Below are 15,195 nucleotides of genomic sequence, written 5' to 3'. Positions count from 1 at the left end.
TCAAAACCACTGGTGATATGAATAAATCTCGCAACCTTGTTGTTCATAGCCTTCACTGCAATAATAATCAGCTGAAGAACGTGACATTTACTCTTCCGAACATTCGTAGACTTTCCTATGAAGCCACAGAGTCTGCAAACATCATTGCAGAATAGAGAAAACCTTGGATTTTCTTTCCTAAAACGTGTGCATTCAATTAAAAGCATAATGAATAGACCTTAATTTTTCTTTTGTAAATAAATGCATACTGTAAAGGGGGTAATTATTCACTGGGTTTTAATTTAGCTTATTTCGCTGACTGGAAAATGCGCTAAATTAAAACCCAGTGAATATGTAAAATTTAGCATAGAACACATTATCTAAATGACGAAACCGTGAATTTAAAACACACTGATTATGCCTGAAATGGTAAATCAGCGAAATTTAGACCCAGTGAAAATTACCGGTAGTCATTTTAAGGTACTTGGCAGACATTGTAATTACTATATTTGCTCTAATAGTAATCAATAATAATAATATTTGATTATGTGAAATACAGTTTTGTCATAAGTCATATTTGTCATACAGTATACAATATTGTATTGTATTGTATTTACTTTATTAATGCGTGGAATTACGTACATGACAGTGGCGATTAAAATAAGTCATATTCTAGGGATTCAATGTATTGTAAAGTCATTTTTTTTCGCTTGGAATTTATTTTCGCTAAGAGGATGAATCAGTTAAAATAAATACCAGTGAAAATTCTTGTTTTCCTGTGTTTATATTCAACTCGTCCAAATTTAGGGAAAATTAATTTCAGTTAAAAGAACTGATTTAAACATCACTGTATTTGTTATGAGTGACATTATGTTATATGCGTGTCTATGGTCATATTAAGGCGTATTTTAAAGCGAGAGGCTCGTCACCTGCGCATATGCTGGAATTGAGTCCCAAGCGACGATAACAACACATGAATGCTAAAAACACAAAGACTCGTGGGTAGACGCTTGTTTGTAAACAATGACACACTATGGCCATCTGACGCATGCGTAGGTGACGACTCCCCCTTACTATAACAATCCAATTTCACAGTTAATGCAATTTTTTATTTATGTCCTCTGTCATTATAAGTGCACTTTTAAGCGGTACATTATGTATGTCACAAATATGTAAAACTGAGTTTTACGCGCACCACAAGCGTCTGCTGTTATTAGACGCAACCAAGTCCTGATTTAAAAACATTATCCAGCTCAGGATAATTATTTTATTAATTTAAAACTAAGAATGGAAATCCAAGCTGCTAGTGGAAATGCCCTTTGGTATTTGCATGGCGTTTGTTTTTAATGCAGCGTTCTTCCTCTCGTTTTGCTTGCAGGAAATTGGTAATTTGTCAAAGCTAATGTGTTTAGATGTTTCTGAGAACCGACTGGAAAGCCTACCAGAGGAGATTGGCGGCTTAGGAAATCTGACAGACCTCCATCTTTCACAGAACTGTATAGAAAGACTACCTGAGGGAATCGGTAAGTAACGGGAAAGTTGAAACTTCGTTACACATATCTATTTGCTGGCAACATTCGCTGTTGCCGATAGTAACCAATAACAATAGACATTACAGCTGATACTGAAAAAAAAAAGTAGTTTTTAAATTCTATTATTCTTTCTAGCTTTCATTTCATGATGATTGAACAAATTTTCTGGAATCGGGGAGTGGGGAGGGGGGGGGTCCTGAAATCATGACAAGAAGTCGGTCAGTTTTTTATGACCACTCTTAATTTATAATTAGTACAAGCAAAAATGTAATGATTACAGTGCCGTATTTGCTCTATTAGTATTGCATAAGCTTATGTAAATGACCAAGGTATGTATGGTCATAATGTTTAGTATTTAGTATTAATGTATTTTTGGTTCATGTGTGCCGCCATTGGAGATGTGCTTCTGAATAAAGCATTGCCACAAAATGATTTCTGCATACCGTATTAGTAGCGTATTCAATTACGTAAATGACAGTCGTGTATCAACGGCCGAAAGATGTAATATTTGAATGATCCAGTATGCAATTATAGCATCCACTTATATTGGAGTGCACTACTAATAGAGCAAGCACGATAGTCTTGGATATTGATTGAGTGATTGATTATTGTTTGATTAATTGATCAATTTTTTGTATTTTTTTTCATACAGGCAATCTTAAACAAATGACGATATTGAAAATTGACCAGAACAGACTTGTTGCCTTGACGGCGGCAATAGGAAGGTAAAGTTTTTATTCTGTTTTACATCCACTAACGTAGTTGTTCATCTTTATTGTAATTTTCTTTGTTCTATATCGATATCCAAATAAGAATAGGATTATGCAATAAAGATTATATTATTATTATTATTACAAATGTATATACTGTGGAATACTTTATTTTCGCTGGAATTAATTTTCGCTGAAAAGGCTTTTTGGATGTTTTGTATGGAATTTATTTTCACTGATTTTTGATGAGTTTAATGTGAAATATAGGAAAAAAAGTATATTCGCTGGATTTTATTTTCACGGAATCATCCCTTCAGCGAAAATAGCGAAAATAAATTCCAAGCGAAAATAAAGTATTCTACAGTATGCTGAAAGAGAGTAGAATGTACGACTCTCTCCTCAAACGTGACAAATCTCATCAAATCAAATCGCAACTTCAATGTAAACATACTCTCTATGGACCCGTGCATGATTCTACTGTGATGTCGCGTATTGGACTTTGATTAAATTAAATAGAAAGATATGATTGGATAGACCCAATCAAATTTGCATATCAAAACGCCAGAAAGAGCTATTCAATGCGTACTTGCTGACTAAAATCTACCAAGGTATAGAAGTGAGACGATGGCTGCATAAATAAATGAATTATGGCTGACAAAGATGCTCAACCCGGTGTCAATTGTATGCAGTTACAGTCTCCTTGTGAATCATTGATGGAAAATAGCATCAACATAAGTGTAACTAACAACGTAATAAACAAATCTGGGTTTCTTAGTAAATTCAATGCACATTGTGACTCATTGGGGGGGGGGGGAGAGGGGGGGGGGGAGTATATACCCAGAGGCAAGTACCCCCAAAATTTTATTGAAAATTGCAGACAACTAACTTTTCTTTGTATTTTTTTTTCTTTCTTCCAGCTGTGAGTGTCTACAAGAGTTAATTTTAACGGAGAATCTTTTACAAGAACTGCCAGCCACTATAGGGCTCCTGAAAAAATTAAATAACTTGAATGTTGACAGAAATCGACTCAAATCAGTCCCGATTGAGGTATTGTAGTTTAGTCATTAATTCTCCAGAGTGAACATCCGAGCATTTTCGTCATCTGGCAACCATCTTTGATGTAAACCGTAACCGAAAACTGTACTTTGGGATAGTTGTTAAGACTCCCCTGAACAGTGTAACAAGGCTACCCCTACATTTGTAATATGTATCAATTTGGTTGTTCAGAATTATCGCAAAGTTGAATTTTGTGCTGTTTTCTCGTCCTTTCACCAGCTTCTCGACTGTCATTTCACAACAGTTCACACAGAGCCCATGGAAAGACATGGTACAGTGGTGCACATCTAAGCAACATGGAAACGTCTGTGACGTAGCTCCACCCCAAGAATAGAATGACATTCATTGTACATGCTGTCTCCATAGCAACCAATAGTCTTACCATACTATTCTTAAGAAGCTTACCAATAGAACATCTATGCACTCTTTAACATGCTTCAATCTTGCAATGAACGCACTTTGACCTTTAACCCCTTAAGCGCCAAATTTTATTCCCTCTCGAATTCAGGTAAATTTGTTCATAATTTTCACTGAATTCAATCTTAATTTGTGACCAAACAGGCAAAATGTGACATTGCTTCAAATTTTTGATCAAAAAATTTGAAATTTTTGTCAACATTTTATGTGAAAAAACGCAAACTATAAATTGAATATATACACCATAACATGTCAAGATTGTGGATGAGAAATGCAGAATATTAACTTGATTGGTTTCACAAATGAAGTTAGATGAGTAAATAAGAATAAAGACTAAGTTAGAAGTCTTTTTTTTGCACTTGACTGTCAGTTACGGTAGATCGTAGATGTGGTTGTCTGAGGGATAGGAACCTCCAGTACTCCCAAAATGAAATGTGTGGAAAGTGAGGCCAGGATATGTCTACTTTTAATAATCAAATTTTTAGCTAAACGGCTTCATTTCAACACGTTTTATGTTTTCAGCTTTCTTGTGTTTCACGTATTTTCTAAATTGGAATGCAAATTTAATTTCAAAGTAAACTGTTTTTCATCTTTTACAAAAATAAACGCTCATCATTTTTGTTTTGTTTTGTTTTGATCAAAATTGTTGGCAAAATGGAAATTATGTTAATTTTGGATCAAATAACTTAAACATAAAATTATGGTGTTTAAAAGGGTTAATTCTCTTATTAAATTCTTATTTAAAAATTCTCTTATTACCATAATTAGAAAACTTTAGTTAGCTCTGACTTCATGGCTCCATTGTGTATATGACATTCTCTGCACTTTTCCCCGCCGGTTCCCTTTTTCATCACAAATTCACAAAATAGTTTATAGTCTGCTCTTACTTCAGAAGATTAGGACCAAATAGTAAAAAATGAGAATTGACTCAAATTTTGTCGGTTGGCTTCAAAAATGAGGGCTCATTTCAAGAACTATTAAAGTATATATAGGAAATAAGTGCAGAAAAATTAAGGCGAGAAAGTCTGGTGGTGAAATGGTAAACTGATTAATCACATTTTATTTTTCAGCTGGGGCGATGTCACAAATTAGGAGTGTTGTCTTTAAGGGAAAACATGTTGACTGAAATTCCGTCAGAAATAGGAAGTTTAAAAGAGCTGCACGTTCTCGACTTATCTGGAAACCGAATAGAATATCTACCGCTGAGAATTGCGCAGTGTAATCTCAAGGCATTGTGGTTATCAGAAAACCAGGTATGCTTTATGTCTGTCGTTCTCGTTGTCGTCGTTGACATGAACTGTTTTGCTGTGGTCACAGTTTGTTTGTATCAGACTACATGATTGGCTGAACTGTATAATATAGCACCCAATGGTGTAAGGTATGAGTGGCTTCTAAATACCATTGAGTATAGCCTTTTTGGTGAAAAAATGACTAGTTATGTTAAACATGCCAGATATGACGGTACTGTAAATAACACTTGTTGTATTATGCAACATAGCTTACTTGAGTATTTTGTGGACAGCCAAGTTCAAGGACGAATTTGTTAAAATTGTGAAGAAATATCTGAGCATTTTGAAGGGCGTCAAGGCGAGGCTTCATAGTAAATGTCACCGTATTCTATGTAAATTTCGATCAATATTCATTGTAATTTTATGAGACTCGCTCACTGTAAATTTCACAAGTCCTTGCACATGTCCTTAAATTGCGAATCACGATCTTTTGTTTCACGATTTTTTTTGTTTTTTGCGTCAAAAATATATTTTCAGTAATTGTGTAATCAAAAGAGTTGTATTTTGCGACCCTTTATCGCGAGTTAGTTAATTCATTTTATGTTTGTAACTCAGGCTCAGCCAATGCTAAACTTCCAAACAGAAGAATTAGAAGGTTCAAAGAAGAAAGTTTTGACTTGTTTTTTACTGCCACAGAGAGGACCGTCTGAGAGTATGGGTAAGTGGAAAAAACTGTCTGAGATGCCCAACACTAGAGGGCACTATTCATGTGGCTACTCTGCATGTTGGCTGATCTGGATATGCCAGGTGCATTCTAGGATATGGGTATTTGCATGTGCAGTGATGACTGCCATCTTGGAACCATATATTTATATACTTCATTGAGGTTATAGAGTATGGTGTCCCAGAACTGCAATTTTTGTTGAAATGTATGACATTTACGTAATCTTGCCAACCAGTGCCAGTGAAAGCTTCTCATGCACATATCTACGGTTAATCAAATACATAGTTCAGGGTGGCTATGTGGGCTGATCGGTAATGATCATATCATTTTAGACTGGATTTTTGAGACCCGCATCATTTCTTTTCGGTTTGTAGCTTTCACTGGTTCCGATTTCAGCATTCAAAACAATTTCAAAATCATCTCTAGTTACGATAAAATGTATTTCCAGAACTTCTCTCCTTTTTTTTCTTTTGAAAACTGTAATCTCTTTTCTCTCGTAGATAGTTTCTACCATATCATGTAGCTTTCAATTTACTTCCCAGAACTACGCTGTATTTTGCATATTTGCGAGATTGTACAGTTCTACTCATCGTATTGTGAGAGCATGGACGAAACAGTTTTTAATTCAAATTTGATCAAAGCACAAACATCTTTTGTAAATTTGTATACTGGGTGTAATAAATTGGTGTATAAATAAAATCGGTTACGAGTGCATTTGGTGTTGCTCCTACCTCTGCAATGAAGCTGACGTCAGCATGAATACCGAAACGTTATGGGTGCTTGAAAGTGACCTACGAAGTGGTCATTGGGAAATGTCATTGTCCGCTAGTCTTTCAAGCTACAGTTAAGACTCGCTATGTACTGCTACGTTACTAACAATAACTAATCATAACGGATGTAAATATCGTTAAGACTTAACCTTACTAATTGGTAAGCACTTATCCAATCAATAATTTTGAAACCTTTCTCAAATCAACTATTAAGAGGTTTGCAATACTATACTGTATCTTCTCTAGCATGAAATTGATCTATTCTAATTATTCATGGCTAACTTCTTCTAGAGAACGATAATAATTACTCGGTTATCAAAACTGGGTGGAAACGTCTTCACCCTGCTTTTGTTTCTTTTCACAAGGCCCCCCATCTTATCACTCGGATGACGATGCCAAACAGGAAATCGTTTTGCACGAGCCATTAGAACAGCATACCACAGGTGACGTAGCAAGCCAGTAGAAGACCCAACATTATTTGGCTTCACTGCATTTTTATTTTATTTTATTTTAATTTTTTTTGTTTATGCTTTTAAAAATTCATATTAATATATATACTGGCATTGCTATCCATGGTCGTTCCAATTAGTTGATATAAGGTTTAGTACATTTAAATAGTTAAGTCATCAGTATTTAAATAATTATTTACCACTGCTGTGTAAACTTTTCCCCAAATCAGACCTATAATATGGCTGCCTTTTTTTACCAAAATGATTTGCTGAGTTATTTTGCTGTGCGATATTATACCGCTCCTAGACTAACAGTCATTTCACAATCTTAAGCTACGCCATGTATCCTCGGGCAAGGCACTAAATATTTACTGCCTGTATTCACTCAGGAGAAAATCGTAAGGTTGTCATTTAAACTAATGTCAGTACCGTAGCCTGTACATGCACCCTGGAAAGTTGAGATGATGTAAATCGTTTTTCTTAGAAATAGCAGACTGACGCAAGTAATTATGTACAACGTCCTCAAACACAATTTAGTTTTTTGTAGCTACCTAGAATGGGGGAGGGGTCATTCAATTATTTTATAATTTTAATTGAAACTACTTTTGTTGGATGCCGTGTATTTAAACAGATGTGTGGTCACTGTACTTGCATATTATCATATAGGTTTCTGTCATTTTAGTGAGTGTGCCTTTTTGTTTAAATTAGCGAGAAGGTTGCTTACATCAGGTTGTTCAGTGTGTGGTTTATAATGGACATGTGTTACTGTAAGAAATCTATCATTCCATATCAATGGCGCATATATTTAATTATCATTATTATTATTTGTGTTTTTTTTTCATCGTTTGTAATCGTACTAATTTTATGCGATTTGTTGTTTATATACGTTACAGAGAATCTTTTGCGGGACAGCATTGGTGGCGACAGTCGGCTCAGCTGGTCTGATCATGGTGCCGATAGGGTGCAATTCACAGATGGTGGAGAAATTGACAGTAACAAATTGGTATGTGATACGAGCCGCTCAGTATCGTATTTTGTTTACACCACACCACGTACACACTACGGCCAGTCTCTGTGTGCCCGCAATAATGTTTGTTTCCTGTCCTTACTAACACAATGGCTACCATACTACCCAAGTTACGACCGGTATATACGGCTGTTACAGTTATTGTTTTAATAAGAGCTGAATTAGCTCAGCTATTGCCACATTTGGAATAGTCCCATTATGTCGTATTTGCTTCAGACTATTCCATTATTTACTCAAAGGGGCAAACAATTGTGTTGCTCTTCATGATTGTGATAAACTTTGACCCCCCCCCCAAATTTATAAATTTTTCGCAAAATAAACCTCCCTACTTCAAAACGTTGATTCGTACATGTGGCCGTTAGAAAATTATGTTCATTTCATTCAAAATTAACAAAGAAATTACAGAATATTAAAGATGAAAAAGATTAATAAGCACTTGCTATGTTTTATCAAGTACTCGTTTTGAAAAAAATAACGCAGGGAACAAACAACATTTTGTTGCCATGGTAACCCGAGACTGGCTGTGTAAATATATGAATGCATGCATTTCCGCAAATCACATGACTCGTCCTAGTAGGAGGTGTTTCAAAATTACGATTAGGGGGGAGGGAGGAGTTGGACTGTATAAAGACTGTTGAAAAAAAAAAGCATTTATTTAATTTCTTTCTTATAATTTTCATTTAATTTCCATTGTGTATATTTAATTTAATTTTTTCACATTTTGAAACAGAGTAATTTTGTCCGCCATGACACACCTCACCCCAGAGAACTCAAGGCACGTCATGCCAAGTTGCGCGGGAAAGCAATAGACAGTCCGACGCATAAAGATGGATTCAGTAAAGAGGTAATTCTACATTCTTTGCCCCTCACATTTCACCCTCCATCACACCTCGAAGAAATAATGCAACATTCACAACTAAATTTTTGTTGGTTAATGAATTAATTTGCTATTTTTCTGCACATTGCACTGCACATCACTTTTAAACTAACGCTTTTCAAATGAAGTTCATCTTATTCCGATGCATGAATCTTGTTTGAAGGACACTGGTCATCGCAACCATGCACATTCAGTGTGGGTCCCATGTGATGTGTGGCAACATCCACATTTAGGTTAAATGTGTTATTTTTACAAAATCAAATACTTACGGTGGCAATGATCATTGTCCTTAATTATTCCCAAGCAGTAAAAGCGGGTAGCAGGATATAGTGGTTACCTACGTCTGTCTGTTTGTATAAAGTCATATCTGGAACACTATTACAGATATCTCATAGTGTTATATTAAAGACATTGCACACTGGATCTAATTAGCATATGTCATGACCATATATGGTCATTTGACCTCATTGGCATATGTCATGACCATATATAGTCATTTGACCTCATTAGCATATATCATGACCATATATGGTCATTTGACCTCATTAAAATGCATAAATATTATATCTGAAGCACTATTGCAGATTTAGACAAGTGCAACAGGGTAATCTGCCATCACTGGCGGCTTTCTTGTTCTAATAATACTGTGAAAGCGTTGTAGAGTTCTTCTGAATGCCTTTGAAGTTGCTTTGTTAGTAAAATTTAGTTTGAAGCCTTTGATATATGTCAAGTTCAGTGGTAAATGCAACAGCTACATGATTTGCAAGATATCTTTTTTGCCAAGAGCCAAAACATTACCAAGCAGTTTCATGGAGTTGATTGTGATTGAGTTGTCACCATCTTAGGGTGCTATCAAATTGCACAAATACTCTGTCCCCATTAGTATAATTCGCCAACACCGCAATTTTCTGATTTGATTTTTGGCCCTAGTTACACAAGGTTGAGGGCTCTCAACTAAGTTTTGTTAATAACTTTTAACCTTTTCACCACCAGTTCCCTGTCTGTATCACAAATTCACAAAATAGTTTCATTTATAGTCTGCACTTTCCTTCAGAAGATTGAGACCAAAATAGCCAAATATTTTGAGCAAAAACAGAAAATTGACTTAAATTTTGCCAGTTGGCTCCAAAATTAGGGTTCTTTTCCAGAAATATTAAAGAATATAAGACAAAAAGTACAGGAAAATTTGGGCAAGAAAAATTCTAGTGGTGAAAAGGTTAAAGCATGATGGTACTGCCAAGCTTGAATTACCATTTCCAGTAAAAAACATTAACAGTTGCTGCGTTGTCACATAAAGCATGAGAAAAGGCTGCGTTGATTTACTTTTTAGTTTTAATTTCTCCTATACATGTATAAAAGTAACGATGTACATCAAGTGGTATTAAACAGTTTTATAAGCCCAAATACTGTGGGATACTCCTCTTAAAACTGTTTGCAATTCTACACGGAATTGAATGGAGAAAAAAATGGCTTCAGCAAGGGATGTGTTGATTGGCTTGATAAATTTGCTTTGATAGAAACGCACATAAACCAGCAATTATGTTAATTGTATCTCCATCATCAATGAGACATGACTTATTTTGACCATAGACGTCTTGCATTACACATTATAAAGGGCTTGCACTATTAGATTATTTATCAACAGTCAATTGGTCCATTTAAACTGTAGGAAACCATGATTGGATTTTATTTATTTTTCTTGTTAATTCAGCATACCGGTAAATATATTCTGGGTGAACATAAAGTACTGTAAAATGACTAATTTTCACTGGGTTTAATTTCGCTGATTTTAGCATTTCAGGCATATTCAGTGCATTTTAAATTCACGGTTTTATCATTTAGATAATGTGTTCTATGCTAAATTGTACATATTCACTGGGTTTTAATTTAGCACATTTTTCAGTCAACGAAATAAGCAAAATTAAAACCCAGTGAATAATTAACTTCTTTACAGTACTTCACAGTAGCCTGACTGACCATTTCTTGAATGATTGTGGTAATGACTTACTACTTCAGAAATTTGGCAGTCTAGTCCAGTATGTTTCGGCTTCGCCATGAGGTTTTAGCAAATTTAACTAATTAGTGGGGGAAAAAAATGTTTTGAGTAAATAATACATGTAATATATCTTGTGTGTTCAGTCGTTGCATATTCTACTATTGTACTGACTGTAAAAAAAAAACATTGCAAAAATGAATTACAGATCAAGTTTGCAATTTACAGATCATGTAAGCATTTCTTTGATTGATGAGCTTAGTCTGGGTGAGAGCACTGTTCAGCTAACGCATTATTTTGAGTGAGAGTGGTGTGTGTATTGAGAATTTGTAACAAAATAATTCACCTTTATTCTATCGCTGTTCTACCCAACTGTCGTTCTAGTTCAACCTTTTAAGAAAATACTTGTCAAACATCAGCAGTTGGACGATGACGATGATGATGAACGATGTAATTAGCGACTTTTATAGTCTCAATGTGAATCCAATTTGTCACTCATTGGAAAATCTTGATGGCTTAAAGCAGCCTTTCATAAATCAATGAGAAGCTAGACTGGGATATAAAACTATAATTATGGTGCTTTGTCTTCGATATACCGTAATCAGACCTGGTCTAATTAAGATGCATCACATGAATTGAAAAATGAAACAATAGCCAAATTTAGGCAAACTATTCCTATCCCAAGTTAGACAAATAATAAAATTACAAATTAGCTAATCGTTTTCAATACTAAAAAAAAAGTGTTTGAGTAATGAACTTTTTGGTTCAGTGAGCATCTTTGCAATTTTTAAGGCCAGCACTGAATCTCCTTGTCACGTATATTTCAGGAACACCGACTCAGTACATCATCAAGAGCCAGCGACCAATCATCAGCCAGCGAGACGCATGCAAGAGCCACATCCCCCACATGTTCCGTTACCATGGATTTACATCATAAAATGGACGAGGAGAAAGATGAACATGAAGAAAACCAAGAAAGTGACGATGAAAATGAACATGAAGTAGACATTCATCCTCATTATTTTGGGAGGAGGGAGTTTCAGGGGGGGGGGGGGTTGATGGGTACTGATTTAAAGAGGATGTAATTATATACCAGAATAGCATGTACACGTATAAATTAACTTTTTGCAGTTTCAACAGAATTTGAATAATGCACAACTATTTTTTCTGCAATCTCTGTAGCGGTTGACAAGATTATCTCTCTTCTGGATCATTAAACATCCAATGATTTACTGATTTCACCTTTCGTTCACAGCCCAGTGGCAAGCGAGTGGGATTCGCTGCAGAACTCGATGAGAAACCAGAACTGAACAGGCTACGGAGGAGAGATACGCCGCATCATTTAAAAAATAAACGAATTAATTTGGCATCTGAACCTGACGATAATATGATATCAATCCTATCACAGGTAGCACCACGGCCACAGACTCAACCAGAGAAACCCTCGTCATCAGAAGAAGAGACTGTAAGTTGCTATAGTAACCACATTAAATTTAAATTATCTTGGAGTGCCAAACATAACATAAATTTATATTTTAACAAAAATGTTTTTGTCCAAATAATTAATTTAAAAATTAATTAAAAAAATTTGATAAATGTATGTTGTTCAAATACTCTCTTTTTCATCATAATCATCGTTCTAATCATTTCATAATCTTGTAAATCATTGAATCATATCTCGTTTTAACATCTTCACTTTTACAGTTATTATTTTGATCAGTTAAAAACAAAATGTATTTGTTTTGTGTTATGTGTACGTCAATCATGTGACTGTCACATGACTGTCATGTGACTGGTTAAGCCAATTATTTCTTAGCAAAGCTTTGGCTGCTTGTGATCATGCAGTAGAAATGCATGCAGAGGTTTGATTTCACATGATTACTGTAGAAAACTTTATTTTCATTTAGTAAACTGGCAACTTTAGTGATTTGAAGTGCCCATGAAATTTTGTGAAAGACGCTTTGACTTACTACCTTAAAACAAATTAAAAACAAAAGCAGTTAGCATTTCGCTGAAGGGCTCAACAAAAAGAAAGGTAGTATTGTTTTCATTTTACTTGTGATATACCTGTGAAAATAAATTGCGCTTGCCCCCCCCCCCCAAATTGTTGTTTCATTAGAAAATTTATTCGTGAAAAATTGAAATCATCTTCAGTAGTTTTTGTACTTAATACAGTAAAAACATTGTGAAATCTAATATAGATCTGCATGCTTTACAAAAAGCAGACTTTACTCCACTTCTTCGTGTTCTTACTAACCCCCCCCCCATATTGTGGCTGTTCCATTTAATATCTGCATCCCACCTCCTGTTGATGAGTTCAATCATCTGATATGGAAATTCAAGCTATGAGGGCCCTTTTTGTATTTCTACTTTTCCTCAATTACTTCATTGAATGATGTTAAAAATGAGGATGATTTTTTGTTGTATTTCTCATACTATGTTGGAAATCCAGATTCATCAACCCCACCCGACCTGACCTGGAAAAGTTGCAGATAAAAATGGCAACGAACCAATATGTTAATAGTGTGCATACTTTTAAAGACCTTAAATCTTCACAGTCGTTGTTTCCCATCACATCATATCAAGTCGTGGTCAGTATGAGTTACGTACAATGTACGTCTGTATTCACTGTAAATTAAAACTCGTTTCTTGTGACGACTGTCGATAGTTTAACGTAAACATTACTCTTGGCAGAGTTCTTGTATATATTCTGTGTTATTAAAAATAAAAGTAATTGTGTGTCACTAGAGGGCGTCCCATATGGGAGGTGAAGCAGTAGCTTGCGTTTCTACATTTAGCAGCTAATTCATCCCCAAATACTTTCTGTCTTTCTCGTGTCTGTTCTGTATAGTAATTAAACAGGCTTTTTATTCTGCATCTTGCTACATCTACCCGCTTATATTTTATTCTTCCATTTGAGTAATCCAGTTGTCATGGCAACCATCTCGTCTTGTTTACAACCGCATGCTACATGGCTGTGTTTTTTTTTCTCTTGTCCATTGTTCATTTTGCTATACAGAATAATCCATCCGTCACCACCACAACCCCGGCTTCCCCTGGGACTAAATCAGCCTTGCGACGTAAACTAACCCCTCAATTTCCCAAGTACGATGTCCACAGTGACGAGGTATCTCTCTTTTTCTGTTATCATTTTGCACTATTTTTCATCATAACGGTGGTGGCTTTATTTCATCTCATCCTGCAATGGCTTAAACTTTTGTTTTTATTTATTCATTTATTCAGGTTTATTTTGCATTTATTCACTGTCTCCCATTGGCTGACTGCAGCTAATATGTCATGCATTAGAAAATATCAACCAATCAGCTTCACTGTTTCATTCCCAAACATTTGCTATAACTAATTATGTTGCAAAACCTGTTCTGTGTCAGAATTTGTTAGTACATCTGATAGGTTTAGTATTTGTGGAAGTAGTGCCACATATTCTGATGTTTTACTGTTTAATTCATTATATGCCAACATTTTTTTCCACCCAAGTTTTTGTCCATAATTCTTCATAATTTTAAGTGACATTCTATAATTTCGATGTTGCATCAATTACCTACAGATCTTGATTAAAAATTTTGAAATAAAAAAGCAGGTTTGTTTGTGTAAAAATTTGACTTTGGTCGTTCTAGGGGTTAATCAGCCGTTTCCATATTTGGTAGCATTTGTCATATTTCCTTCTGTCACTTGGGGAATGTAGACTGTACAATGTAGCGTGGTGAGTTACCTCTCATCCTGAAGAACTTGTTTCCCCATTTGCTGCTCATTTTAATATACAGAACACAGACAGGAGCTTATCTTGGACAGCTGTATGTCTGCACAAAATCTTGTCTCAATAACCAATTTTTCAACTTAATATGGATTCAGTAATGTACGATGAAAGAATTTTAAGGTCTGATTAGTTTTGTAATCGAATGTAATCATCCAAATATGATCAAAATGGGTCGCATAATTATTATACGAATTTGAAAATCTGTGTATGGTCTCTCTATCTAAGCGTACAAAGGAATTGCCGAAAACAAGAACCCTTGGAAAGTGGTCATGGAAACCCGAGAAATAAGAAAATTAAATTAACCCTAGCCTAATTTGTGTCACCTTTGCTTACGGATCGTGGACATTTTTGATGGTTTCCATGACTACTATCGTTTCCAGCAATTGCATTTGATTCTATCTCTTAATGTACTATGGCTGATTTTCCAAATATGGTGCCAGTATAGCACCTGTAATGACACACTGCTGTCCAACAGATGCTTTCAGTCAGAGCAGTAAAGTTCCAATGTGTCACAATAGCGAGTCGTGCATCATAATTTTTTTCCACCAAATGGCTGACTACTCGACCCTTAGTTTTCACATCGCATTTTATATGACTTTAGTCTTGTGTCTAAAACAAAATATCTTAAGATTTTCTCATCTTTATGTTGTTTTATTT

The 15,195-nt window shown here is 35.2% G+C and overlaps 1 protein-coding gene across 5 annotated transcripts in view; it reads left to right on the top strand.

Annotated features, from left to right (window-relative positions):
• Positions 1 to 15,195, top strand: part of LOC100370729 (protein scribble homolog) — a 111,501-nt gene that overhangs the window by 61,763 nt on the left and 34,543 nt on the right. For 4 of the 5 annotated variants that reach the window (XM_085507933.1, XM_085507934.1, XM_085507930.1 and 1 more), the window contains exons 6-15: positions 1,358 to 1,502; positions 2,164 to 2,236; positions 3,139 to 3,268; positions 4,765 to 4,947; positions 5,539 to 5,641; positions 6,783 to 6,860; positions 7,760 to 7,869; positions 8,624 to 8,737; positions 11,591 to 11,764; positions 12,019 to 12,228. In XM_085507933.1, the coding sequence (XP_085364059.1) occupies positions 1,358 to 1,502; positions 2,164 to 2,236; positions 3,139 to 3,268; positions 4,765 to 4,947; positions 5,539 to 5,641; positions 6,783 to 6,860; positions 7,760 to 7,869; positions 8,624 to 8,737; positions 11,591 to 11,764; positions 12,019 to 12,228 (1,320 nt within the window). The remainder of the gene's footprint in view (positions 1 to 1,357; positions 1,503 to 2,163; positions 2,237 to 3,138; positions 3,269 to 4,764; positions 4,948 to 5,538; positions 5,642 to 6,782; positions 6,861 to 7,759; positions 7,870 to 8,623; positions 8,738 to 11,590; positions 11,765 to 12,018; positions 12,229 to 15,195) is intronic. The other variant, XM_085507931.1, reaches the window with a different exon arrangement.

This window comes from Saccoglossus kowalevskii, chromosome 14 (genome assembly GCF_978046115.1).
Source record: "Saccoglossus kowalevskii chromosome 14, keSacKowa6.1, whole genome shotgun sequence".
Taxonomy (NCBI): Eukaryota; Metazoa; Hemichordata; class Enteropneusta; family Harrimaniidae; genus Saccoglossus; species Saccoglossus kowalevskii.
The sequence above is the reverse complement of the archived record's forward strand: the minus strand, read 5'-3'. Positions and strand labels throughout refer to the sequence as shown.